Source organism: Anomaloglossus baeobatrachus, chromosome 2 (assembly GCF_048569485.1).
Source record: "Anomaloglossus baeobatrachus isolate aAnoBae1 chromosome 2, aAnoBae1.hap1, whole genome shotgun sequence".
NCBI lineage: Eukaryota > Metazoa > Chordata > Amphibia > Anura > Aromobatidae > Anomaloglossus > Anomaloglossus baeobatrachus.
The window spans coordinates 149,696,919-149,723,151 of record NC_134354.1 but is presented as its reverse complement, the minus strand read 5'-3'; the positions used below and the strand labels follow the sequence as shown (position 1 = coordinate 149,723,151).

The 26,233-nt window shown below is 45.5% G+C and overlaps 1 protein-coding gene and 1 non-coding gene across 2 annotated transcripts in view; both read right to left on the bottom strand.

Annotated features, from left to right (window-relative positions):
• The window catches only part of RS1 (retinoschisin 1), an 81,601-nt gene extending 60,475 nt beyond the window's left edge, over positions 1–21,126 (bottom strand). The window contains exon 1 of the mRNA XM_075333467.1: positions 20,938–21,126. Within this exon, the coding sequence (XP_075189582.1) occupies positions 20,938–21,126 (189 nt within the window). The remainder of the gene's footprint in view (positions 1–20,937) is intronic.
• Positions 8,067–8,139, bottom strand: TRNAV-UAC (transfer RNA valine (anticodon UAC)). The gene has a single exon. It is a non-coding gene; the product is annotated as a tRNA-Val (tRNA).
• Positions 21,127–26,233: the final 5,107 nt, after the last annotated feature.

Sequence of the window (26,233 nt, the reverse complement as noted above, 5' to 3'; positions counted from 1 at the left end):
CTGTGTAATTCCAAATCCCTGTACAGGGGTTAAAGGGTTGCAGAGTTCTTGGGGTCCTGCTTTGTGAGTGGCTTTTCACTAGATTCCCCTTACAGCCAGTCTTAGGCGGGCTTTGCACGTTGCAACATCGGTAACAATGTGTTACCGATGCTGCAGCGATAGTCCCGCCACCGTCGCACGTTCGATATATAGTGAAAGCTGCCGTAGCGATTATTATCGCTACGGCAGCTTTACACGCACATACCTGCCGTGCGACGTCCCTCTGGCCGGCGACCCGCCTCCTTCCTTAGGGGGCGGGTCGTGCGGCGTCACAGTGACGTCACACGGCAGGCGGCCAATTGAAGTGGAGGGGCGGAGATGAGCAGGATGTAAACATCCCGCCCACCTCCGTCCTTCTCATTGCAGCCGGGAGGCAGGTAAGGTGAAGTTCCTCGCTCCTGCGGCTTCACACACAGCGATGTGTGCTGCCGCAGGAGCGAGGAACTACATCGTACCTGTCGCTCCCCCGGCATTATGGAAATGTCGGAGGCTGCAGCGATGATACGATGACGACGATTTTGCGCTCGTTCATCGTATCATCTAGGATTTACACACTACGACATCGCAAGTGACGCCGGATGTGCGTCACTTTCGATTTGACCCCACCGACATTGCACCTGCGATGTCGTAGTGTGCAAAGCCCGCCTTAGTCTGTGGCTCCTATCAGGCATTACATTATCACTGGCCCACTAACACAGACAAAAAAAAAAAAAAAATGGAACCTCTCCAAGCTGTGATGGACCAGGTGCTGACCCTGTCTGGCTTGGTTCAAGGACTTGCACAGCAGGTGCAAGAGCTCCAGTCTGCCCAGGTCCAAGCTTCTGCAGCACCTTCCTCATCATGTCCAGAGTCCCGTCGACATCAAGGGAGCAGATCACATTGGGGAGACCATCATGGAGAGCCTGGATGTCAGAGACAATCGCCTCCAGAGCAGCAACCACACCTGATTGAGCCCCAGGATACTCACTCAGGTGCCCAGGTACTCCCTGCAGACCCTATGAAGTTAACGTTACCTGTCTCATTGTCTCACCAAGGAAAAGGTGTGTCGCTACAGGCTTTTATTGATTGTGGGTTTGCGGCTAATTTCATAAACTCTGATGTAGTAAGAGAGCTTGGTTTGCCTTTGCTGAGACTGAACTCTCCCATTAAAATCTCTGCAATTGATAATACCCCTCTCACTCAGGGTGTGGTTACTTTTGTAACTCCAGAGATCTCCATGCTTGTGGGGGCTCTGCATGTAGAATCAGTGTAGTTTTTTGTTCTTGAGAACCTGACAGCAGCAGTGGTATTGGGTATGCCATGGCCGCGCAAGCATAACCCTGTCATAGACTGGCACCAGGGTGAGATTGTGCACTGGAGCCCTGAGTGTCAGGAGACGTGTATGTCGTTATCTGGTTACCTGACTAAAGCTGAACCTGTCCTCATACCTCATGCATTCAGGGATTTTGCTGATGTGTTCTCTGTTTCTGACTCTGAAAAATTACCTCCACACAGAATATGACTGCCCCATAGATTTGGTCCCCAATTCCCGACTCCCCAAGGGTAGGATTTATAATCTTTCTGGTCCAGAACGTCAGGCCATGAAAGATTATATAGCAGACAGTCTGCAGAGAGGGTTTATTAGACCATCCAGGTCACCAGTCAGCGCTGGATTCTTTTTTTGTGGAGAGAAAAAAGATGGTGGCCTCAGACCGTGTATTGACTACCGTGAACTTAATGCCATTACCATAAAGAATCAGTACTCTCTGACACTGATCCCCGATCTCTTTAACCAGCTCACAGGAGCCCGGTACTTCACTAAGTTGGATCTCAGGGGTGCATATAACCTAATCCGCATCAGAGAAGGGGATGAATGGAAAACGGCATTTAACACTCCAGAGGGACACTATGAATACTTGGTAATGCCGTTTGGCTTAAGTAATGCGCCGGCGGTCTTTCAGGCCTTTGTCAATGACATTTTCAGGGATATCTGTGGTCAATATGTGGTGGTCAATATGTGGTGATCTATCTGGATGACATCCTGATTTATTCTCCTGATGCTAAGTCACATGTCAAACATGTCCGCACTGTACTCCAGAGACTCAGGGAGAACTCCCTATTTGCTAAGTATGAAAAATGTGTTTTTTTTTGTTGATAAGGTTAATTTCCTGGGTTATATATTGTCTGCAGGAGGCTTCCGCATGGATCCCTCTAAGCTACAGCCGATTAGGGAGTGGGTGCAACCCAAGTCTCTGAAAGCCTTACAGCGTTTCCTTGGGTTTGCAAATTACTATCGCAAATTTATTAGGGATTTTTCCAAGATTGCCAAACCCCTCACTGATTTGACTAAAAAGGGGGCTGATGTGGTAAATTGGAAGCCAGAGGCGATCCATGCCTTCTCTACATTAAAAGAATGTTGTTCCTCAGACCCGATTCTGGTTCAGCCTGACCTCATGCGTCCGTTTATTGTAGAAGTTGATGCATCCGAAATTGGAGTGGGGGCAGTGCTATCACAAGGTACTCCGTCTCTCACTCAACTTCGTCCTTGTGCCTTCTTTTCCCGCAAATTTTCCCCCACCGAGACAAACTATGATATTGGTAATCGTGAGCTGTTGGCCATTAAATGGGCCTTCGAGGAATGGCGCCACTTCCTCGAGGCTGCCAAACATAAGGTCACAGTTCTCACAGACCACAAGAACCTCACCTATCTGGAATCTGCTAAGAGACTCAATCCTAGGCAAGCTAGGTGGGCATTGTTCTTCTCCAGATTTGATTTCGTGGTGACGTTTCGGCCCAGTACCAAGAACTCAAGAGCTGATGCACTTTCCCATAGCTTCTGTCCCTCTCAGTCAGACAACATAGGACAAGTCCCTATTTTAGGTAAGGGCATTGTGGTATCATCGGTATCCATAGATTTGATAGCACAAATCCGTGATGCCCAAGACCAGGCCCCTGAAACCACTCCTGACCGTAAACTGTTTGTCGCTCCCCCACTTCGTCTACGGGTTCTTCAGGAGTCCCATAATTCTGTCCTTGCAGGTCACCCTGGTATAGGCAATACCCTCCGACTTGTAACTAGGAGCTTTTGGTGGCCAACCATAGCAAAGGACTGTAAGGAATACGTCCTGGCCTGTGAAACTTGTGCTCGAGCCAAGACACCCAGTACCCGTCCCGCTGGATTTCTCCAGTCCCTACCTATTCCAGAAAGTCCTTGGACCCACCTCTCCATGGACTTCATCACTGACCTTCCACCCTCAGAAGGGAAGACTTGTATCTGGGTAGTAGTGGATAGATTTAGTAAACAGTGCCATTTTGTTCTGTTGTCCGGTTTACCTAATTCTGAAACGCTTAGCAGGTTGTTCATTAGGCATATTGTGCGGTTACACGGGGTTCCTGAAAATATTGTTTCTGACAGAGGAACACAGTTCTTCTCGAAATTCTGGAGGGCTTTTTGTAAAAAAATTTAATATAGAGCTATCTTTTTCTTCCGCCTATCACCCAGACACCAATGGTCAGACTGAACGTTCTAATCAAATCTTAGAACAATATCTCCGGTGTTATGTGTCTGATCATCAGTCTAACTGGGTGGAATATCTACCACTAGCTGAGTTTGCCATTAATAACCAGTATCAGGAGTCTATCCAGACTACCCCTTTTTTCTGCAATTTCGGGTTGCATCCACGTTTTGGCTCCTTTTCTTCCGCTATGGTGGATACTCCTGAGGCTGAAAGCACTGTGAACAAACTGAAGGCTATCTGGTCTGAGGTGAAAGAAAACTTGAAGAGGGCACAGGGTGGTCAAGCCTCAGCTGCTGATAAGAGGCGTTCCAAGGGCCCAAGCCTTGGAGTTGGGGATAAGGTATGGTTGTCCACCCATCATATTAAACTCAAGGTCCCTTCTGCTAAGCTGGGTCCCAGATTTATTGGACCTTACGAGATAGTCGAGGTCATCAATCCCACAGCTTTCCGCCTGAACCTCCCTCAGTCCTTCAAAATATCGAACGTGTTCCACAAATCCCTCCTCAAGTTGTATCGTGTTCCCATTCACCCAGTCAGGCCACCCCCTCCTCCTGTTTTGGTCAAGGGTAACCTGGAGTATGAAGTACAGAGGATCCTTGACTCCCGTATTGTTAGAGGGGCGGTGCAGTATCTTGTACATTGGAAGGGTTATGGCCCTGAGGAGCGATCATGGGTCCCAGCAAGTGAGATCCACGCTAAAGGTCTTGACAGGCGATTTCACCTCCAGTTCTCTGACAAGCCGGGTTTTGAGGGTCCGGTGGCCCCTCGTGGAGGGGGGGGGGTACTGTCACATCCCCACCGGAGTCCGCTCCTGCGACTTCTGCTCCGATTGCCAGACGACGCCATGTTCCCACCATGGATAGTGCTGGTGATGGGAGAGGAATCGGTGCCCGTGGCTCTGCGGAGCACAGGCTCCGCTCATCCACTAGGCTGGGTTTCCCTGGAACCTGCAGTACCACTGGCTGACTGTAGGTGGCATGTGTCTCCGGGCTGAAGTGGCCAACATTCACCTGCAGCCTATGGAAAGATACCACACCCTTCTTATTCCCCCTCCTGTCACATGACCACTGCCAGTGATAGTTCTGTTCTCCTGGCTCATGTGCTGTTTGTATTGTGATTCCTGTGCGCTGACCTTGCTTGTGTTTGACTACCCTCCTGCCTGTCATTTTTGTCCCTTGCTGCCAGTTCCGGATTTGACCCCTGCTTTGTCTCCTCACTACGCCCTTGCCTTCCGATTCTGTTCCTGTTTTGCATCTCCTGGATTTTGACCCTGCCTGACGACCACGGACTACAGTCTACCACAGGTAGCGATCTCTGAGGCTCTGTGTAATTCCAAATCCCTGTACAGGGGTTAAAGGGTTGCAGAGTTCTTGGGGTCCTGCTTTGTGAGCGGCTTTTCACTAGATTCCCCTTACAGCCAGTCTGAGTCTGTGGCTCCTATCAGGCATTACAGTCTGTCTCTTTCCCTGTCTGTGTCTATCTCTTTCCCTGGCTGCATTGTGACACGCCAACATTCCATATAAGGGCGTGACTGGGCATTCTTCTGAAGTTCTGGCTGCACTGTGGCTCCCAGCTCCATTCTCTTTAATGGAGGCAGGTTTTTTGGTGAATAACTGTAAAGAGCGGGGTTAAAATTTCCCCTCAAAACATAGCCTATGACGCTCTTGGGGTCCAGAAGTGTGAGTGTGCGAAATTTTGTGGCTGTAGCTTGCGACAATGCAGATGCCAATCCCGGACATACACACCCACACATACACACACCACACACCACACACCACACACACACATTCAGCTTTATATATTAGATCTATCTAGTATCTATCTATCTATCTATCTATCTATCTATCTATCTATATATTATCTATCTCTCTATTATCTATCCATCTATCCCTCTATCTATTTATCTAGCCATCTATCTATCTATCTATTATCTATCCACCTATCTATCCCTCTATCTATCTGTCTGTCTATCTATCCTTTTCTGTTTATTTTTCTCCTATGGTGATAAACCATTGAGCACAGGCTGCTTGCAGATTGTGTTTTGCAGCTCTTTCATATAGAAGAGCCCCAGTAAGGACAGGAGTACATGTGTAAGGGGTGGGCAGACCCCTTAGAAGGAAGCACAGGTTTTCTCTGAAGTGGTTAATGCTGTCCCCATAGAAACTGTAGAGGAGGGAGGAGGAGCCGGCAGCTTAGGGGGAAAGGAAGTGTGTGCTGAAGGCAGTTGTGTCCGGGACGGGAGAGAAGAAACAGCCAGGGGCAGAGTGTGGAGCTGAGTAGACTTCCCCTCAGCTGAAGGAAGCGCCATAGCATTGTGCTTTATTACTGCCAAGTGTGAAGAATTGCGAAGAATAAAACATGTTTGTTGTTTGCATTGAACCATGCCTGAAGAGTATTTGTGCGCCGGACAACACCTGCACCACCACACTCTGCCCCACCAAGGCACCTCCTGTCCCCCCAGTGACGGCGATGCCAGGGGTAAGCCTGACAGAAGGGGCCACGACTACAAGCCCAGAGGCGCCCCTGGCACACCGTTACATTTGGCGTAGTCGGCAGGATCCGGATCGTATGCAAGGGGACCCGCTCCAAGAAGAAGGAGATCAAGTGATGCCGAGGACACTGGATCCAGATTATTGGAAAAGAGTCCCGATCCCATGGTGGGAAGAGGAAGAAGTGCCTAAGGCGTTGGACCGGGCACAAGATGGCGGCAAGATGGCCGTTGTCTGTGAAGACACAGAAAGCGCGCGCAGAATTGGCGCCAAAAGAAGAGCCTGGGGCTGGCCGGTGCCGAAAAAGAAGTTCGGAGTACTCCGCCCAAAGAGGGGAGGTGCCGGTCCCAGGGCACGAAGGAAGATATGTGAAGTGGGCGGTGTTCCAGAGAAAAAGAAGAACCGCCGCGTAGGGGTCGACCTGATGTGTGAGACTGGGGGTGGAGTATACCCAAGAGCGGGAAAAGTAAGCCCGCCTCCACTTCCTCCAGCATCTCCACTGACCCCGACGCCATTACCAGAAAAGCTGACTCCGAGCAAGATGGAGACTCCAGGAAGACAGCAAGCTGCGGTAGCCGCACTAGTAGCGACTAGCCTGGGCAGAGGACGCCTGAAGCAGACTGCGGCTGCGGAAGGACCCACCCTTAACCTACCGGCTGTGCCAGGAGGACCGGAGCGGCCCACTACACAAGAGGCCGCACAGTGGCAACAGGAAATCGAGTGGGAGGAATGCCAATACCGGCGGCGGTCGCAGCAAAGACCGGTGCTAGCTGAACTCTCCCACCCGAGACGTTGGAGCAACCCGCCAACTACGAGCCCTTCCGGAGGCTGCGCCGGTTGCCCGGACAGTCCCTGTCGGAGTACGTGCAGGCCCAACGAGCCGAATGGCAACGTGCATATCATCCGGAGTGACTTTTCAAGACCGGAAGATGGCGGGCCTGTTTTTGTTCAACACCGGCGTTGTTTTGAGCCGGAAGAAGGTGTGTTGTTTGTAACCGTTCAAGTTGCTGAGTCCGGAAGAGAGCCTGATGCTGGACTGAGCCAGGGGCTCCCTCCGCGTCGTTAAGAAGATTTTTGCCGAGTTGTGTTCCTGCCAGCTAACGTCTAAGACCGGGAGTGCTGCAAAAGCCTCCGGGCAGAAACTCCACTAAGACCGGGAGTGCCTGCCGACGGCCTCCGGGCACGACTAAGACCGGGAGCTTCCAGGAGGAACTCCGGGCGCTGGACTGGTGTGCCCTTGCGGGTGCCCTCAGGTGAACATGTTCGCAGTTTCATTAAAATGACTTTGTTTAGTTTTAAAATGTGATTTTAGATTTGTGCCTTGCCGGGAGGCTTAGGCTTAAAGAGGGGAGGTATGTAAGGGGTGGGCAGACCCCTTAGAAGGAAGCACAGGTTTTCTCTGAAGTGGTTAATGCTGTCCCCATAGAAACTGTAGAGGAGGGAGGAGGAGCCGGCAGCTTAGGGGGAAAGGAAGTGTGTGCTGAAGGCAGTTGTGTCCGGGACGGGAGAGAAGAAACAGCCAGGGGCAGAGTGTGGAGCTGAGTAGACTTCCCCTCAGCTGAAGGAAGCGCCATAGCATTGTGCTTTATTACTGCCAAGTGTGAAGAATTGCGAAGAATAAAACATGTTTGTTGTTTGCATTGAACCATGCCTGAAGAGTATTTGTGCGCCGGACAACACCTGCACCACCACACTCTGCCCCACCAAGGCACCTCCTGTCCCCCCAGTGACGGCGATACCAGGGGTAAGCCTGACAGAAGGGGCCACGACTACAAGCCCAGAGGCGCCCCTGGCACACCGTTACACATGTACCTTCCAGAACCCCACAGTGGAATGTCGCATGACTTATGATTATGTCGCACTCACTGAAACAAGTTTTTATATAAATATTTAGCAAAAACATACTTCTATTACTACAGTGCCACAAAGCAAATAGTAAGAAGTCTGTTATTTTATGTATGTATATACGAATATGGAATATAAATAACAACAAAGAGTAAAAAATAAAAAATATTTTTTGAATATAAAAAAAAAAAAAATGTGGTTCCACTGGGGCTCGAACCCAGGACCTTCTGCGTGTAAAGCAGACGTGATAACCACTACACTATGGAACCGCTGTGTAAGATGTTAGCAAACTTCCGTATAAAAGGGAATCTGAGCCGCCTCAGGGACATTTGTATACCAGCTGGTTTGTGGATGTAACCGAGCCCAGTAATGTCACATAACACGAGACATTGTACATAAAGCGACTGAATGACGTCTAGAAGTGTAAGCAGCAGCTCGGTTATAATCGGCTGTATATCTCTGCAGAGTGTAATGTGTCCTAGTTCTTGTATATTCCTTACTCTTATACATTCAGTCTAAAGCCGCGAGATTCATGTACTTATTTATTAATCAGGTATATTACGTTACTTGCATTTCTGTAGCTGAGAACTTCCTGGATGGACATCATTGCACCTACAACCACTAACCACTAGATGGCGCTCAGAGACTGAGGGAGCAGCCGGGACTGACGCTCCGGTAACCATGGGGTGGGCGTGGTCAAATAGAGAGGCCAGACAGTAAGGAGGGAGCATGGAGGTCACAGGCTGTGTCATGCTGTGTCCTATCATTGCTCTGACAGCAGCACATTATTATTAGTAGTATTATTAATATTATTGCTATTCTTACTAGTAGTGTTATAACATCGGTAGCTGTAGTTGTGACTATTCGTCCTGTTAGTATTATTATTATGATTATTATTATTATAATTATTACTAGTATTATTATTAGTATTATTACTTGTAGTATTTTTTATTATTTTATTATTATTAGTATTACTATTATTATTATTACTACTAGTATTATTAGTATTACTATTATTATTATTACTACTATTACTATTAATATTATTATTATTACTACTACTAGTGTTATTATTATTATTATTATTATTACTATTATTATTATTATTATTATTACTACTACTAGTGTTATTATTATTATTATTACTATTATTAAAGACATGATAAACATTAATGTAAAATGCACTAAAAACGCAATGAACCTAATCTAAGGCCGTGTGCACACAGTGCAGATTTGGTGTAGCAATTACTGCATCTCTTGGCAGGAAAAACAGCATTTTGCCATGTTTTTCAATGCATTTTCTATGTTTCTTTTTCCAATTTAGTCAATGAAAAACACTGCCAAAAACCTAGAAAGAATTGCCACGCTGAAAATTATTTTCTGCACCAAATCTGCAGTGAAGATCCTGACCGTGTGCACTGTACTTCAGGATTCTCAATGACTTTGCTGGCATCAGGATTTGCTTGTAGTTTTGTGACAAATCTGCACTCAAAACCGCATCAAAAATGTGTCACAAACGCACTGTGTGCACACAGCCTACCAGGTACAGAAAATCTGCAGCATACAAAATTCCCCAAATTCTCATCGCAGGTCTCTGCAGTATTTGCAGCAGAAATTTCTGCACCAAAACAACATCTCTTGGCAGGAAAAACACTGCAAAAATATGTGCGCTTTTTTAATGTATTTTTTATGCGTTTTTCCCTTTTCCTTGGGTGAAAAAGGCTGAAAGAACTGACATCATGTCTGATAGTGCCATGTGCACTTGAAGTGATGGATATAGATATAGATGGATATGTTACTCGTGTTATTGATCTGTTTATAATGCAATTCCCTTGAAATATTAACCCCCTTCACCTCTGGGCAATTTTCCATTTGTTTTTTGTTTTTTGCTCCCCTTCTTCCAAGAGCTGTAACTTATTTATTTTTCCATCAATCTTGCCATATGAGGGCTTGATTTTTGCAGCACAAGTTGTACTTTTAAATGGCTTCATGAGTTTTACCATATAATGTACTGGAAAACGGCAAAAAACGTCCAAGTGCAGAAAAATTGCAAAAAAGTGCGATTGCACAATTGTTTTGGGGGTATTTTATTCATTGTGTTCACATATAGTAAAACTGATGTGTGGGTGTGATGCCTGAGGTCAGTACGAGTTCGTAGACACCAAACATGTATAGGTTTACTTTGATCTAGGGAGTTAAAAAATTTCAGAAGTTTGTCCAAAAAACCGCACTTCTTGCCCCATTTTCCGCAACACGTAGTGTTCTCATTTTTTGGGATATGGGGCTCAGTGATGGCTTATTTTTTGAGCCTCGAGATGACGTTTTTAATGGTAACATTTTTGCATAGATGCTACGTTTTAATCGCCTGTTATTGCATTTTGCACAAAATTTGCGACGACCACAAAACATAATCTTGGCCTTTGAAATTTTTTTGACACTACACCGTTTACTGATCAAATGAATTGATTTCATATTTTGATAAATCAGGCATTTCTGAACACCAAATATCTGTATATTTTTAAAAAAAATTTAACCCTTTAATTTTCAATGGGGCGAATGTGGGTGATTTGAACTTTTAGGTTTTTTTTTTTCATTTTCATTTTTAAAACTTTTTTGTATTTTTTTTAAATTTTACTAGTCCTCTTAGGGAACTATAATAATTAGCAGTCTGATCGCTAATTCATTTCTGTTTATCAGAACTGCACAGCTCTGATCAGCAGAAATGCTGCCCTCCTTTCACAGCCACTGCTCTGCCGGCTGTAACAGGAACTACATCATGATAGGGACAGAAGTCATCACATGACCCTGTGCTACCATTGCGACCATCGGCTCCTCATGATCGCGTTACAGGGCCTCAGATGGTGGCGGGGAAAGACGATTTATTTAAATTGCGGTCACATTTTGACATAGTAATTTAAGGGGTTAACAGATGTGGGTGGATCGCGGCTCGTGAGGAGTTAGAAAAAAATTGCATGTTCAAGAGCTGGATTCTTTTCTCTTCTTTCTCCAACTATGAACTTGGCCACCAGCGTTATTAGATAGTACATTTTTGTACGAATAGTTCAATTCTATCCTTCTGGTACTGCACCATTTTACTGACCCTCTCTGCCTTATTAAGGAGAGATGGAAAGTTCTTGTAGCCTGGGTTAAAGGGTGAACAACCATTAATCAGTTTTGGCTAAAATGCATATAATGTGAGGGTCATGGGAAAGGCTGCAGGACATAAATGGAGCACACACGCTGCGTACCTTTACAAGTAGCTCAGGCAAATCTGGGTAGGTTTTCAGAAAGTGCTGAACCACTAATTTGAGCACTTGGGCCAGTCATACTACATGTGCGAGCTTGCTAAGCTTCAGAGCCGCAATCCAGGTTACGGACATTATCACACAAGACCATGCCTGGTTGTGGATTAAGCGACAAAAGTCACAGTTCTTTTGGGTCTGTTATACCTTTAAAGGGAACCTGTCACTAGATTTGGCGACTATAACATGTGGCCACCACCAGTGATCCCTTATATACAGCATTCTAGGCGAGTATAATAAAAGTGTTTTTTATGTTATACAGAGCGGCCTGGGCTCATATACAGTAATCCAGAAGATAATGTTCGCTACGCCAGCTATCACCATGATATCGCAGCTGCGACGGGGGCGGGGACTGGGACTATCGCGCTCGGCATCGCAAGCATCGGCTTGCGATGTCGTAGTGTGCAAAGTGCCCCTAAGGCTATGTTCCCATGGGACAACGTACCCGCGGACTTTGCCGCAGGTTTGTCCGCAGGTTTACCACAGCTACTGGCCGGAATCCGCAGCTATCCATTGCTGTGGGAGTCGAGCATTTTTGTTGCGGTAAACCTGCGGAACAAGTGCGGAAATACCTGCGGAAGTCCCGCTCTATCTCCATAGTGGAAAGGCGAGACATCCGCAGATATTTCCACATGAACAATTGACATGCAGTTACGTGCAGCTGCAGAACATCCGCAGCATTTTCCGCAGCCGCACATACTGCAGCATTGGTACAGCACTCCCCAAATCCCATAGGATAACATGGGGAGTGTCTGTACTTGCGCAAACCTGCGGATTTATCTGGAAAATCCAGATAAATCTGCAGGTTTTCCGCGGCAAAATCCGCGAGTACGTTGTCCCATGGGCACATAGCCTTAAGGTACCGTCATACTAAGCAACACTCCAGCGATCCCACCAGCAACCTGACCTGGCAGGGATCGCTGGAGCGTCGCTACACGGGTTGCTGGTGAGCTGTCACACAGGCAGATGTCACCAGTAACCAGTGACCAGCCCCCAGCCAGCAGCGACGCGTGGAAGCGATGCTGCGCTTGGTAACTAAGGTAAATATCGGGTAACCAACCCGATATTTACCTTGGTTACCAGCGCACACCGCTTAGCACTGGCTCCCTGCCCTCCTAGCCACAGTATACATTGGGTTATTTACCCGATGTGTACTCCAGCTACGTGTGCAGAGAGCAGGGATCCGGCACTGACAGCGTGAGAGCGGCGGACGCTGGTAGCGAAGGTAAATATCAGGTAACTAAGCAAAGGGCTTCTTGGTTACCCGATATTTACATTGGTTACCAGTGTCCGTAGAAGCCGGCTCCCTGCTCACTGCATATTCAGTTGTTGCTCTGTCGCTGTCACACACGGCGATCTGTGCTTCACAGCGGGAGAGCAACAACTAAAAAATGGTCCAGGACATTCAGCAACAACCAGCGACCTCACAGCAGGGGCCAGGTTGTTGCTGGATGTCACACACAGCAACATCGCTAGCAAGTCATGCCTCAGCAGCGATGTTGCTAGCGATGTTGCTTAGTGTGACGTGGCCTTTAGGCTCCATTCTGAAACATGTAGGATCAAGCTGAGTACCTAACTGTGTTCCCTTACTACTTCTATGGTTTTAGAGGACTACAATAAAAAATATTTTTTATCTTATTCTACCGACCTGCTGGAGATCCTTTCTTCTATTTTTGCATTGTCCAACACTGCCCAAGGTCAGGGCAGCTCCGAGCACCAGCAGGGAGTCTGCAATTCACTGGAGGATCAGAGGTGAGCTGAAGATTTATATATACAAAGAAATTAGTTTCACCATAGGCTATGTGCACACGCTGCGTTTTTTTGACGCTGCGTTTTTGTGCGTTTTTGGCCGCTAAAAACGCACGAAATCGCAGCCGCGGCAAAAAACGCATGCGTTTTTACAGCGATTTGGTGCGTTTTTGGCTGCGTTTTGCTGCGTTTTTGATCTCTGCGTTTTTCTGCGTTTTTCCAATGCATTACATGAGGGAAAAACGCAGAAAAACGCAGGAAAGAATTGACTTGTCCATTTTTTTTTTAAGCTCAAAAACGCAGCTTAAAAAAAAAATTGTGTGCGAACAGCAAAAATGAAAACTCATAGACTTTGCTGGGGAAGCAAAGTCATGCAGTTTTGAGGCCAAAAACGCACCCGAAAAACGCGCAAAAACGCCGCGAAAAAACGCACTGTGTGCACATAGCCATAGCCTGTTGCCGCTTTACCAAGGCAGTGCTGCAATGCTTACAGCTTGTTAATGATAAGGATGACGTACTCGAAGAAGACAATTCGAAGATGGTGGAGGAGGAAAAGGGGGTGCAGAAACTAGTGTAGGAGGTAGGGGAAAATTGGCTTAATGTTCCACCAATGTCATCTGCTGAGGTTGAGAAGTCGGGGCTGATCCTTGCCTTGTTCATTTTTAGAACAGTCAGCCTGTCAACATTTTCATCTGATAGGCAGATGCGCCCATTAATTATTATGCCCCCAGTAGCCCTAAAAACCTATTCGATCAACGTAAGCAGGGAGGAAGCAGTGACTGCAGCTTGTGGGCCTCAGGTTTGCCTCAACACCTTGTTATCGTATATAACAAAAAGAAAAGATGCATTCATGCAATGGGAGAAAGACCCAAATGCATCACTTGTGTGAATAAATGGACAAAGGACATGTGGTGTTGTTTCCTGCGGAATGGGTTGGAGACGTTCCCTCCCACATGGTTCATGAATTTTCATTGACAATGGTCTCCAGTCTATTTGCCTTATACCCTGAGCTGGCACAGGAAGAACTGCCGGCCACCTTAGCTGGAGCATAATCGGAGTTGGATGTCTGAAGGTCATTGTGCCACTTGTACACTGAGTAGTGGCCTCCAGGACTGCTTGTTGTTGGCCAAAGAAGTCCCACTCCTTATAAATGTAAATGTTTTCTGAGGCTCTAATCTACATGTGTTCCAGGGTGTATTGGAGTTCTTCCTTACAGTTTTGGCAGCCCTTGCACATACTCTTTGCCAGTCTAGGAGTCACACTCCTTCAAAATGGAGAAAAAATGTTTTGTGAGGCCATCCTCTGTGTGTATTCCAGGTTATATTGCAATCCCTCTTTTCAATTTATGATAGTCCTTACACTTAGTACTTAGGCTTCACTAGTCTAGTAGTCCCACTCCTTACAAATGGGAAAAAAAATTTGAGAAATCTCATGCACACAATTACGTTTTTCCCTCACTGAAATGGAAAAATGCTGCATTTTTTAAAGAAGGAGCATGTCAATGCTTTCAGTATTTTTGCAGTATTTTATTTACCATGCAATGAGAGTGCAAAACCAGTATGTGTGAACATATCCTAAGAGGTGGAGGAGGTGGTTTTACTCTCTGGTTAAATTGCTTTATATACAAGTTTCCTAACATTTTTTCGTTATAAATCCATGTCAACTTTTGTTTGGAAAGTTTTATTGTCAGTCCGTAAAAGTGGCGTAATACTCTGACAATAGTGTTCCTAGCAGCGACCTGGGAGTCAGAGATGTGTCCAGGCGTCTTCCTCATGCTCTTCCCATTTCATTTCAGTGGTGTTTCCATGCATTTCATATGTAAATTGAAGAAGGAAGAGGAGTTGAACTCTAATGCTACCTATTGGAAGTAGCAATCCTAAAAGTCAATATTAACTTTTTAAATGAGCCTTGCTATATGACTTAGGATATATAAGCCATACCAGAGTCTCAGTGTACAGACACCGTGGTTCGTGGTATTTCTCCTCATCAGTGTAATATATGAAATCTGGTTTGGCTAGGTGAGAGGCTAAAGGGGGTTTGCACGCAACGTCATCGCTAACGAGATGTTGTTGGGGTCACGGAAATCGTGACGCACATCCGGCCTCGTTAGCGACGTTGTTGCGTGTGAAACGCAGGAATGACCGTTAACGATCAAAATTACTCACCTAATCGTTGATCGTTGACACTTCGTTCTAATCCCAAATATCGTTGCTGTTGCAGGACGCAGGTTGTTTGTCGTTCCGGCGGCAGCATACATCGCTATGTCTGACACCGCAGGAGCGAGGAACAGCACCGTACCTGTGTCCAGTCAGCAACGAGGTGGGCGTGTCTTTCCTTCAGCTGCTCTCTGCCCCTCCGCTTCTATTGGCCACCTACCGTGTGACGTCGCACAAACCGCCCCCTTAGAAAGGAGGCGATTCGCCGGCCACAGCGACGTAGCAGGGAAGGTAAGTCCATGTGACGGAGCCTATGGCTATTATGCACCACGGGCAGCGATTTGCCCGTGACGCACAACCGACGGGGCGGGTGCTTTCACCAGCGACATCGCTAGCGATGTTGCTGCATGTAAAGCAGCCTTAAGTTTTGGATCCAAGGGGGAAGTTTTCTCCTTGTGGAGAGTGACACATCAGGTCTGGCATGCCAGTATGATGAGGCTTAAATGCCATGCAGTGCTCCCCTGGGAAATTTAATATGCAAATTGTATCTTCAGAGAGGAAGAGGACTTGAACTTTAGTGCCACTTATTGGAAGTAGCAATCCTAAAAGTCATTATCAACCCTTTAAACGAGCTTTGCCATTTCAGTGATTTCCAGGCCTCATCCTCCTGGGAGGGTCTGCTGGAAAATGCTCTAGTTTTCCATTGACTTCCATTATGCTCAATAGTCGAGACGACCCCTTGAGCATTACAAATTGCTCGATTCGAGTACAGAGAACGCAAACATTTTAGTGCTTGCTGATCACTAATTATGACGAATAATTAAAGCTCAACATCCAAGCAGCAACCTGGGTAATGGTGTCAGGATTGGGATGATCACAAAAACAGTGACTTATGTTCATGGGTCTACTGTCAGGCTAGCACTTCTGGTTCCCGGCTTTCCAGCAGTGTGATAATAATATATATACACACTAGCTGTACCCTGCTACGCTTCGCTGTGACACATTCTTGACTAAGGTTGACAAATGGGCCCCTAGCGGATAAAAATCAAACTTTGAATGTTTAAAGCGGCTATTTCAGCAGATACATACAGTTTTATGTAATAAATGTATAAAAGTACATTGGATACGATATCAATACGGATTCAATATTCGAATAATATAGAAACCATTTTCCTAGATGGCAATAACGTGATTGCTGACCATTTTTTCCACAGAAACAAAATCTGTGAGGGGACGGTAATTTTTTTGGACTATTGAGTGAGTAAGAAAATGAGCGTCATTTTCAACTGTTGGTGTTGTTGATCAGCTGTAGCAAGTTTTCGCCTCGCTCCCAGCATATAACATTTTTTCCATTCCAGTCACAGAAACAAAATCTGTGACGGGACGGTCATGTTTTGGACAATCATCTGTCAATTGAGTGAGTGAGAAAATGACCGTCATTTTGCATCTGTTGGCGTTGTTTCACCTCGGTTCTAACCATAGAGCGCGGCTGTTAGTCTACTGTAGTCTACTGTGAACAGTTGAAATTTTTCGCGGTTGCGCGCATGCAGTTGAAATTTTCTGCGGTTGGATGCATGAGTGAATCGCGAAGACCCAGCATATAGCGTCGTTGTTAGTCTACCATGAACAGCATGAACAGTTGAAATTTTCTGTGGTTGCGCACATGCGTGGATCGTGATAAGTGGACCGAAACACTAGCGGGGCTTGGGGGGACATTGTGTCAAAATTTGCCAACAATTGGTGGGAACTTTCTGGGATAAGCAGGTCTTTACAAACGCACGTAAGATTTTTATTTATATAGCTATAGTTCAGGACTGTGTTTATAGCTATTGAATATTTTTGCTGCAGAACAGTGCACAGCTATGTTCTGTTATCCATCAATATTAGTTACACCCACTGACTGAGTGCATGAACTGTAACTGACCTACCACGATAACATGCAGGATGATGTATCTGTTTTACATTTACAGCGCCTTCAGGAAGAATTTACTTTTTCCATAATTTTGTTATAGTTAATATTCATTCCCACCATTCAACACAGGATTACTTATAATGATAAATAATTAGTATAAAGTAGTTTGTGGAAATATAGTAATAAGTATTCAAAATTAGAAAACAAATGGAAAACATCAAATTTACAAAATTATACTCTCATTATCTAAGTACACTGATGAAGTTCCCTTCCAGCAATTTCTTGATAAGTATGACACTACAATCTTGGCACATCTAGATTTCTATTCATTTTTATGAGGCTCTTCACAAGTTCTGCCAGATTGGATAGGGACCATTGATGCACAGATATTTTCAGATGTTCTAGTCTTGGCCTCTGGTCTAGGCTTTGGCTGGGCCATTCAAGAACACTTATTCTGATGACTTTCCTGTATTGTCTTACCTTAGGGTTGTTGTCCTGTTGATAGGTAGACTGCCATCCCAGTCTGTGGTCTTGAGGGTTGTGGAACAGATTTATATCAGGAATATCTCTGCAGAGGAGGACATATCATTGGTGCAACCTGTGCAGCCAAAGGGTCCAAGAGGTAAAGAGGTCACTTCTACATCCAAAGCAGCTGTATTTGTACGAGGAGCTGCTGATAAGTCTTTGGCTTTATGATCCTTTTTTGTTTCTATGGTAACAAATGTTACATCACATGAAAGCATTATGTGTCTAAAATATCTTTTCAAAATTTTGTGTTTGTTGCTTATCAGAGTTCTATGCACACGGAAAAACAATATAGTAGAGTTAAATGCGATATTCACAGCAACTAAAGATACCGTCACACATTACGAGATCACTAGCAAGATCGCAGCTGAGTCACGGTTTCTGTGACGCAGTAGCAATCCCGTTAGCGATCTTGTTATGTGTGACACCTACCAGCGATCAGGCCTCTGCTGTGAGATCTCTAGTCATTGCCGAATGGTCCAGGCCATTTTCTTCAAAGGCGATATCCTGCTGGGCAGGACTCATCGCTGTGTTTGACACTGTGTGACAGGGTCACAGTGACTGCTGAGATCGTTATACAGATCGCTACTGCGACCTGTATTGTTCCTGCATCGCTGGTAAGGTCTGACTGTGTGACATCTCACCAGCGACCTCCCAGCAACTTACCAGCGATCTCTATCAGGTCGTATCGTTTTCGGGAATGCAAATAAGTCGTTGTGTGTGACTGGGCCTTAAGAGCAGAGGAGTGTTAAATTTTTTGTTTCTGCAAAGAAAGTCCGCGAAGGATATTCATGGTGATATGTCGCAGACATTGGGGGATCGATGTCATTCATATTCCACAGTTAAGAACTGGGTTGCCAAATTTAAAACGGTCCATTTCAGCACCAATGATGAGGAACGTCCTGAATGACCGAGAGTGGTTGTTTTTCCTCATACTGGAGATTCGACGAATTTTAGCTAAAGCAACAGCAGACACCATGGGGATTTCCCGTGAACGTGTTTGTGTCATTATCCATGAACATTTGCAAATGAAGCTATCTGCAAATGTTTGACAGCAGATCAGAGAAGCATGTGAGTGCAAACTTTCCGGTCCATTTGTCAGCATCTCTGGATTGATAAGAACTTTCTCGATCGACTATGGATGAGACCTGGATTTATTTGTATGACCCTAAAAACAAGGAGCAGTCAAAAGAGTAGGGGCACAGTGGTTCTCCTCGTCCAAAGAAGTTAAGGGTGCAAAAATCAGCCACTAAGGTGATGGCGTCTATGTTCTGGGATACCCCCGGCCTGGGCTCTTATATACAGCATGTTAGAATGCTGTATATAAGAGCCCAGTGGTGGTGGCCGCAGCTTATAGGCCAAAAAAGTGGTGACAGGTTCCCTTTAATCCATAAGTAGGGATAGGAAAATACAGGGGTTGCTTTTCACAAGAGAATAATTACAGTATTCTTAGTTCTCAACAACAGCAGTCAATAAACTCTCAGTATACCAGACTTCAGGGAAGTATCATTCTTTCTACACGTGACCCACGTTACCCACTATGAGAAAGGATCTGGACCAGTTAGGGTCTATGTCCGTAGTCCCTAGCCACTAACCATATGTCTCTGTGGCTTATAGTAACTGAGTTGCACTGGATGCTAAGTTCAAACCACTATCATCATAATCTCCGCATTAAGTACCCCATGGCCAAGCAGAAGGCAGCAGCCCGCCACATATGGGTCAAGATGGCTATCTTGCTTGGCGACATCTGCAGCTTGCCCATGTAGTCTGAACCGGTGGTCTTGATCGGCGTAGCGGGATCTCGGTGGACGGTGTGGGGGGTCTGGAGGGTCTTGACCGGTGTAGTGGGGGTCTTGACCTGCGTAGTGGGGGGATCTCAGGGATCTTGACTGGCGTAGCTGGAGTCTCGTAGGATGGTGTGGGGGCCTGGAGGGTCTTGCATACTACTTGCTTCAGCCACCTCCAGAACCGGCCCGCTGCCGCACCAGTCTTCTGCAGGGGAGGTTTCCTTCTTCCCCTGTGTCTGCACGTTCCCGCGCTGCTGCTTTGCTTCATTCCCCTGCTACTCTTCGGGTCCTTCCTCCGGCTCACTTCACCTCCTCGTCCCTTGTCTCTTCCTGAACTAGTCCCTCTCTCTAAGGCTTCCTCCTGGGAACTGTTCCTCAAGTTTTCAATTCCTAGGCTGCTATTTGCCTTCTGGCTGCTATTATTTCTTTGGCCAGCAGAGGACAGTGGCAAATCATTAATCTCACAAGGTTGCATAGATCTTCGTGCCCATATTCCTACAGACCACCCACCTTATTCACCAGATCTAGCTCCTTCCAACTATCATCTGTTTCCAAACCTGTAGAAACACCTCGAGGTTACCAAATTTCATGCCATGGCTGCTGCGGATGCCTGGCTTGAGGCACAACCAAAATTTTTCTTTTGGCTAGGCTTATAGAACTTGGATACCAATGTAAGAAATGTGTTGACATCAGTGGAGAGTATGTGGAATAAATGGAAAGTTTCATTATCCTTTCTAGTTTCTTTCTGGGTAAAGCCAAAGACTTATCAGCAGCCCCTTGTACATTTTGATGAGTTATTAAACTGAAAAGGTACCATATACTATTTCTGCATAAGGGTCCTGTTCTGTTTGTATCAGCCACTGTATCTCTGCTCATCTTTTCATTTTATACATACACTGACAAGCAAAAGGGTAACAATGTTTTCAACTTTTGCCTGAGCATTATTCTACCTTCATTTTATAAACAATCATGATTACTTATGCAGATTCTTGTCATGCCACTGCATTGTTACTATTTTACTCCTAAAATCTAAATTTTATATTTTTATTATTTTGTTAGTATTTTCTAAACCAACCTTTTACCTTTCAACACTGCCTGAATCTTTCTGGAAATGCTCTTGATCAGATTTACGCATGCTTCATCTGATCCAAGGTCTCTTTTACAGGTCCTAATGTGGGTGAATACTGGTCGACTCTCTTGGGTATGTATACAGCTTTTTCTTCAACTCTACCCACAAGTGTTCATTTGATTTGAGGTCTTGTGACTGTGAGGGCCAATGCAACACCTCTACTTCATTGTCATTGAACCATTTCTTCACAAATCTCAACAACATATGCTTTGGATTGTTTTCCTGCTGGAACTCTATGTCGTACTTTCATACCCATGGTACTTGTACAAATTAACTCATCTTATAGGATATTCATATATAGCTCAGCATTGAGACCACCATAAATCCTGGTGAAGTGTCCAACATCTTTGGCTGTGAAGCAACCCTATATTATCAGACTTTCTCCACCGAATTTGACGGTTCCTTCAATTTCTTTATCCGTTAGGCTCTTTTTCCCTTGTTTCTTCTAGACTCATTTGCACCCATCAAAGCTTAACCTAAGACTTTCGTCTCATCGCTTGAAATCACCCGTTTCCAATTTTCTGCTGTGCATTTTTCATTCTCCTTTGCAAACTCAAGCCAACACTTCTTATGATGATAATGAAGTTGTGGCTTTTTCACCTTCTTTCGTACCACCATTCCAGTCGTGTGTAAGGTGCTTGCCTGGACATCTATGATCTCACTATTACGAGGTATACGAGCCTCCTCCACTCTCATGTTTGTGGTGCCAGAACTGATAGACCTTGTTGACTCCAAAATTTTGGCTGGAAGGACACCTCTTTGCATTTACATAGATGGACGGACTTCCTTTCATATTGTTCCAACTGTCGTGACACTCACATGATGCAGTTTGTCAATTTTCTTGTCCGAGAGACCGCTATCGATGAACTGGATGATGCTCTTTGTCGTTTATTTGGAAATCTACATGGCTTGTCCTCGAATGGAACCAGTGACCTTTTGCTTGGGAATGTGAGAACAGGTTGTAATTTGTATTATACAGGAAGAAAAAAAATCAAACACCAGGAGCAAAACAGTAACAATGCAGTAACATGACAAGAATCCGCATAAGTAATCATGCGCTAAATAGTTGTAAGACAAATTTATGTATGAGATAGCCAAGATTATTGTATATGAAATGTAATCTCTAAGATGTAGTGGATGGAGAGCTATAGAGCCTGAAAGGCAAAGTTCAAAGCATTGTTACGCTTTTGCTCATTAGTGTATATTATACACTGTGTGCAGAATTATTAGGCAAATGAGTATTTTGATCACATGATACTTTTTATACATGTTGTCCTACTCCAAGCTGTATAGGCTTGAGAGCCAACTACCAATTAAGTAAATCAGGTGATGTGCATCTCTGTGATGAGGAGAGGTGTGGTGTCAACACCCTCACACATCAACACCCTATATAAGGTATGCTTAATTATTAGGCAACTTCCTTTCCTTTGGCAAAATGGGTCAGAAGAGAGATTTGACAGGTTCTGAAAAGTCAAATTGTGAGATGTCTTGCAGAGGGATGCAGTAGTCTTGAAATTGCCAAACTTTTGAATCGTGATCACTGAACAATCAAGCGTTTCACGGCAAATAGCCAACAGGGTCGCAAGAAGCATGTTGGGCAAAAAAAGCACAAAATAACTGCCCATGAATTGTGGAAAATCAAGCGTGAAGCTGCCAAGATGTCATTTGCCACCATTTTCGCCACATTTCAGAGCTGCAACGTTACTGGAGTATCAAAAAGCACAAGGTGTGCCATACTCAGGGACATGGCCAAGGAAAGGAAGGCTAAAAAACCACCACCTTTGAACAAGAAACATAAGATAAAACGTCAAGACTAGGCCAAGAAATATCTTAAGACTGATTTTTCCAAGGTTTTATGGACTGATGAAATGAGAGTGACTCTTGATGGGCCAGATGGATGGGCCAGAGGCTGGATCAGTAAAGCGTAGAGAGCTCCACTCCGACTCAGACGCCAGCAAGGTGGAGGTGGGGTACTGGTATGGGCTGGTATCATCAAAGATGAACTTATGGGACCTTTTCAGGTTGAGGATGAAGTGAATCTCAACTCCCAGACCTACTGCCAGTTTCTGGAAGACAACTTCTTCAAGCAGTGGTACAGGAAGAAATCGGTATCATTCAAAAAAACATGATTTTCATGCAGGACAATGCTCTATCACATGCATCCAACTACTCCACAGCGTGGCTGGCCAGTAAAGGTCTAAAAGATGAAAAAATAATGACATGGCCCCCTTGTTCACCTGATCTGAACCCTATAGAGAACCTGTGGTCCCTCATAAAATGTGAGATCTACAGGGAGGGAAACCAGTACACCTCTCTGAACAGTGTCTGGGAGGCTGTGGTGGCTGCTGCACGCAATGTTGATAGTAAACAGATCAAGCAGCTGACAGTATCTATGGATGGTAGGCTGTTGAGTGTCATCATAAAGAAAGGTGGCTATATTGGTCACTAATTTTTTGGGGTTTTGTTTTTGCATTTCAGAAATGTTTATTTCTAAATTTTGTGCAGTTATATTGGTTTACCTGGTGAAAATAAACAAGTGAGATGGGAATATATTTGGTTTTTATTACGTTGACTAATAAGTCTGCACAGTAATAGTTACCTGTACAAACAGAAATTCTCCTAAGATAGCCAAATCTAAAAAAAACCCAAAACACTCTCAACTTCCAAAAATATTAAGCTTTGATATTTATGAGTCTTTTGGGTTGATTGAGAACATCGTTGTTAATCAATAATAAAAAAAAATCCTCTAAAATACAACTTGCCTAATAATTCTGCACAGGGTGTAGATAGCAGACGTTTTTCATGCAGTACAGTATTTCCTAGTTGATCTAAATACTTTCTGAATGCATAGTATATTAAAGCATCTGATAATCTTTACATTTTTTGCACATTTAAATTTAATTATAGGGCTAAAAGTGACAGGTCACTAATACAAATATAATAGCTTCCGTATTATTGTTATTACATCAGACTTAGGATAAGCTGTACTTAGACATTGTGTACCATTAAGTAAGGAGATATATCTGGCAGTACTAATAAGTGATAATTACACCTCAAGGGGCTGAGGTTTGAATTAAAACTCATTATTACTTCCTTCTGTGATTTCCATTGATGATCATTAATTTTGTGAAGGTCATGTAATATTTGTCTCTTTCTGTCTCACTCTCTGTGTATATATATATATATATATATATATATATATATATATTGTGAGGTAGCGACCACCAATGTTGTGGATGGTCGCAGTGGAGAAGGATCCCCCTGTGATATTGAACTGAAGGTGTGACTGTGGGACTTGTAGTTCCACAGAACTTGGGTTGTAATTAAGGGTTAGGTTCCCTTTAAACTGTGACCAGTGTGATGGACAGAGCTGGAGAATCACATACCTCCACCTGTGGGTGTATCCGGTTGGGTTTTAAGAGACTGTTAGTTTTAGAAACAGGGGGAAGCCTGAGAGTGCTGCACATGGAGGATGTGTGCTGGAGATCTCAGTCTGTGTGAAGACTGAAGAGAGACTCCTGGAAATCAGTCCCGGTGATGACTGGGGAAAAATACTGCAGCCTGGCTGGAGAGGGCTGGAGGCTGCAGGAAGCAACCACAGTGACTTGTGTTCGCTGGCTGGAGCCAGAGTGTGGAGAATCCACTATGGACATTTAATTGGACTGGAAGCCCACGGTATGTGGATGTTATATTTTCCTTTAAGCCAGGAGAGGCTTCATTGTGTTTTGGAAGGGCAGTTTATGTTGGTTACTAATAAACTGCTGCATGTTTGAGAGAGACTGTGTTGCCTGTGTATGCCTAAGCTACCCTGCACCGCTGCAAGCGAGTAAAACCCCCGGGTTGCGGTAAGCAACGTTCACATATGGTGGAGAATGCAGGCAGCAATCCAGGCAGCACGTCTAGCAACTGCAGAGGTGTTGTTCCTGTGGATCAGCCGGGTCCACGAAGGTTTTTTTTTTTTTCTGCTGTCTACACACTGCAAGGAAGTGTTGCCTGTGGATTGGCGGGTCCACGAAAACAATTTTCGAAGCTGTCTGCAGTGGATCGGCGGGTCCACGAAAATCGTGTTGGCGCACTCAAGCAGCTGGCGGTGGATCGGTGGGTCCACGAACAGGGACAGCGTACTCCAGCTGCTGGCGGTGAATCTGCGGGTCTGCGGGGTTCCGTGCTGCAGTGGCGAAAGACCAGTGACTGGAGGTTCCAGGCCAACCCAGAATTGCGGGGCCCTGTTTGGTGAGCAGTGATACACCACAGGCTGGAGATCCTGGTTGTACGGGCGGTACAACCTGGAAAGGTTAGTGGTTCTCTAACCCCCCCCCCCCCTCTTTAGACCACTGGGTATTACCCATTGGAGCGCTCCTCCTGTTTGTTTTCTTGTTTCAGCATGGAGGGCGCACAAATGGATGCTATTGATGAGCTGTACCAGTTCCTTGTGCGTGGACAGCAGGAGCCGTCAGTGCGCACTGATGTGGCAGCAGTGGACCAGTTGATGAACTCCCTTCTGGGGCCAATACGAACACAGGGTGCCCAGCGAGATAAAGGGGAACTGTGTGAATTCGGGTCTAAAGACACTGCAAGGAAGCCACAGAAACCCCAAAAGGAGGCGGAGTCCCAGAAAGGGGTGGTTAGCCAAAAGGGGACAGAGGCCCGGAAAGGGGTAGTCGCTCAAAAGGGGGCGGAGTCCCGGAAAGGGGCGGTTACCCAAACGGGGACAGAGGCCCGGAAAGGGGTGGTTACCCAAAAGGGGGCGGGGTCCCAGAAAACGGTGGTGACACGAAAAGGGGCGGAGTATCCCAAATCCGAAGGTGTAGTGGCACCAATGGACAGTAGCCAAGGACAATGGTGTTCATGCTATTCGTGTCCGGTCTGCGGTACAGACTGCCCGGCTGACGAGAAGTCACGTCTGTGTTCTGTGGAAGTTGATGGCAAATGTGTGACTGGGCTGGTAGACTCGGTGAGCTTGGTGTCCCTGGTGAGGGCCACGCTCGATACCTACCCGATTCTTGGAAGGATGGAAGCCCGCTGCAGACATGGGAATATTGGAGAGTATCCACGGTCCCGAGTGGTCGTTGAGACGGATGGGGTGTTTGGATCCGTTAATGTTGGGGTAGTGCCTGACTTACCGCATCCCATTATAATAGGCCGGGACTTTAATTTTTTTGAGGACTTGTGGTCGATGGCAGAAATGGCCAGCTGCTTGTGTAAAAGCTGGAAAGGCTCAAAGGAAGCCCTATCACAGCGGGAGGCTGAAAGTGTTCCTAGTAGTATGATATTGTGTAATAAGGGGAAGACCGTTAAAAATGGGAGAGCTCCAGACAGGGGGTTCAACACTTGGTTAAGTGGGGGCTTGTTAGTCCAGGACACCAGGGGGAGTGACACTGACTCTAGTAACCTGACGACTGAGTACAGTGAGGTACAGACAGTTGAGAAAGATAAAATCTCCTCTCGACGCCGAAGACGTAATAAGCGCCGAGGGGTAGTGCAATGTATATCGTCTGAGTGGGGAGAGAAGGTTGAGGAAGGCACGTTGACAGTAGCAACCGCTAATGTAGAGTCAGACAGTGAAATCCTGAAAAAGAAAGAGTCAGAAACTGAACAGACACACTGTAACGACAGAAATCAGCAGGGTGAAAGTGCAAAAAAGGAGCCGACCAAAACAGTATTGGTGATGTCCCCTATGATTTCCTGGTGTGAAGCTGATGGTCTGTTGAGTGAAAACACTATAGGAGAAGAAATCCTGGAGGCTGTTGGTGGAGGAAAAATCCACAAAGGTCATGGTGAGCAGACCAGTGATCCACCCAGT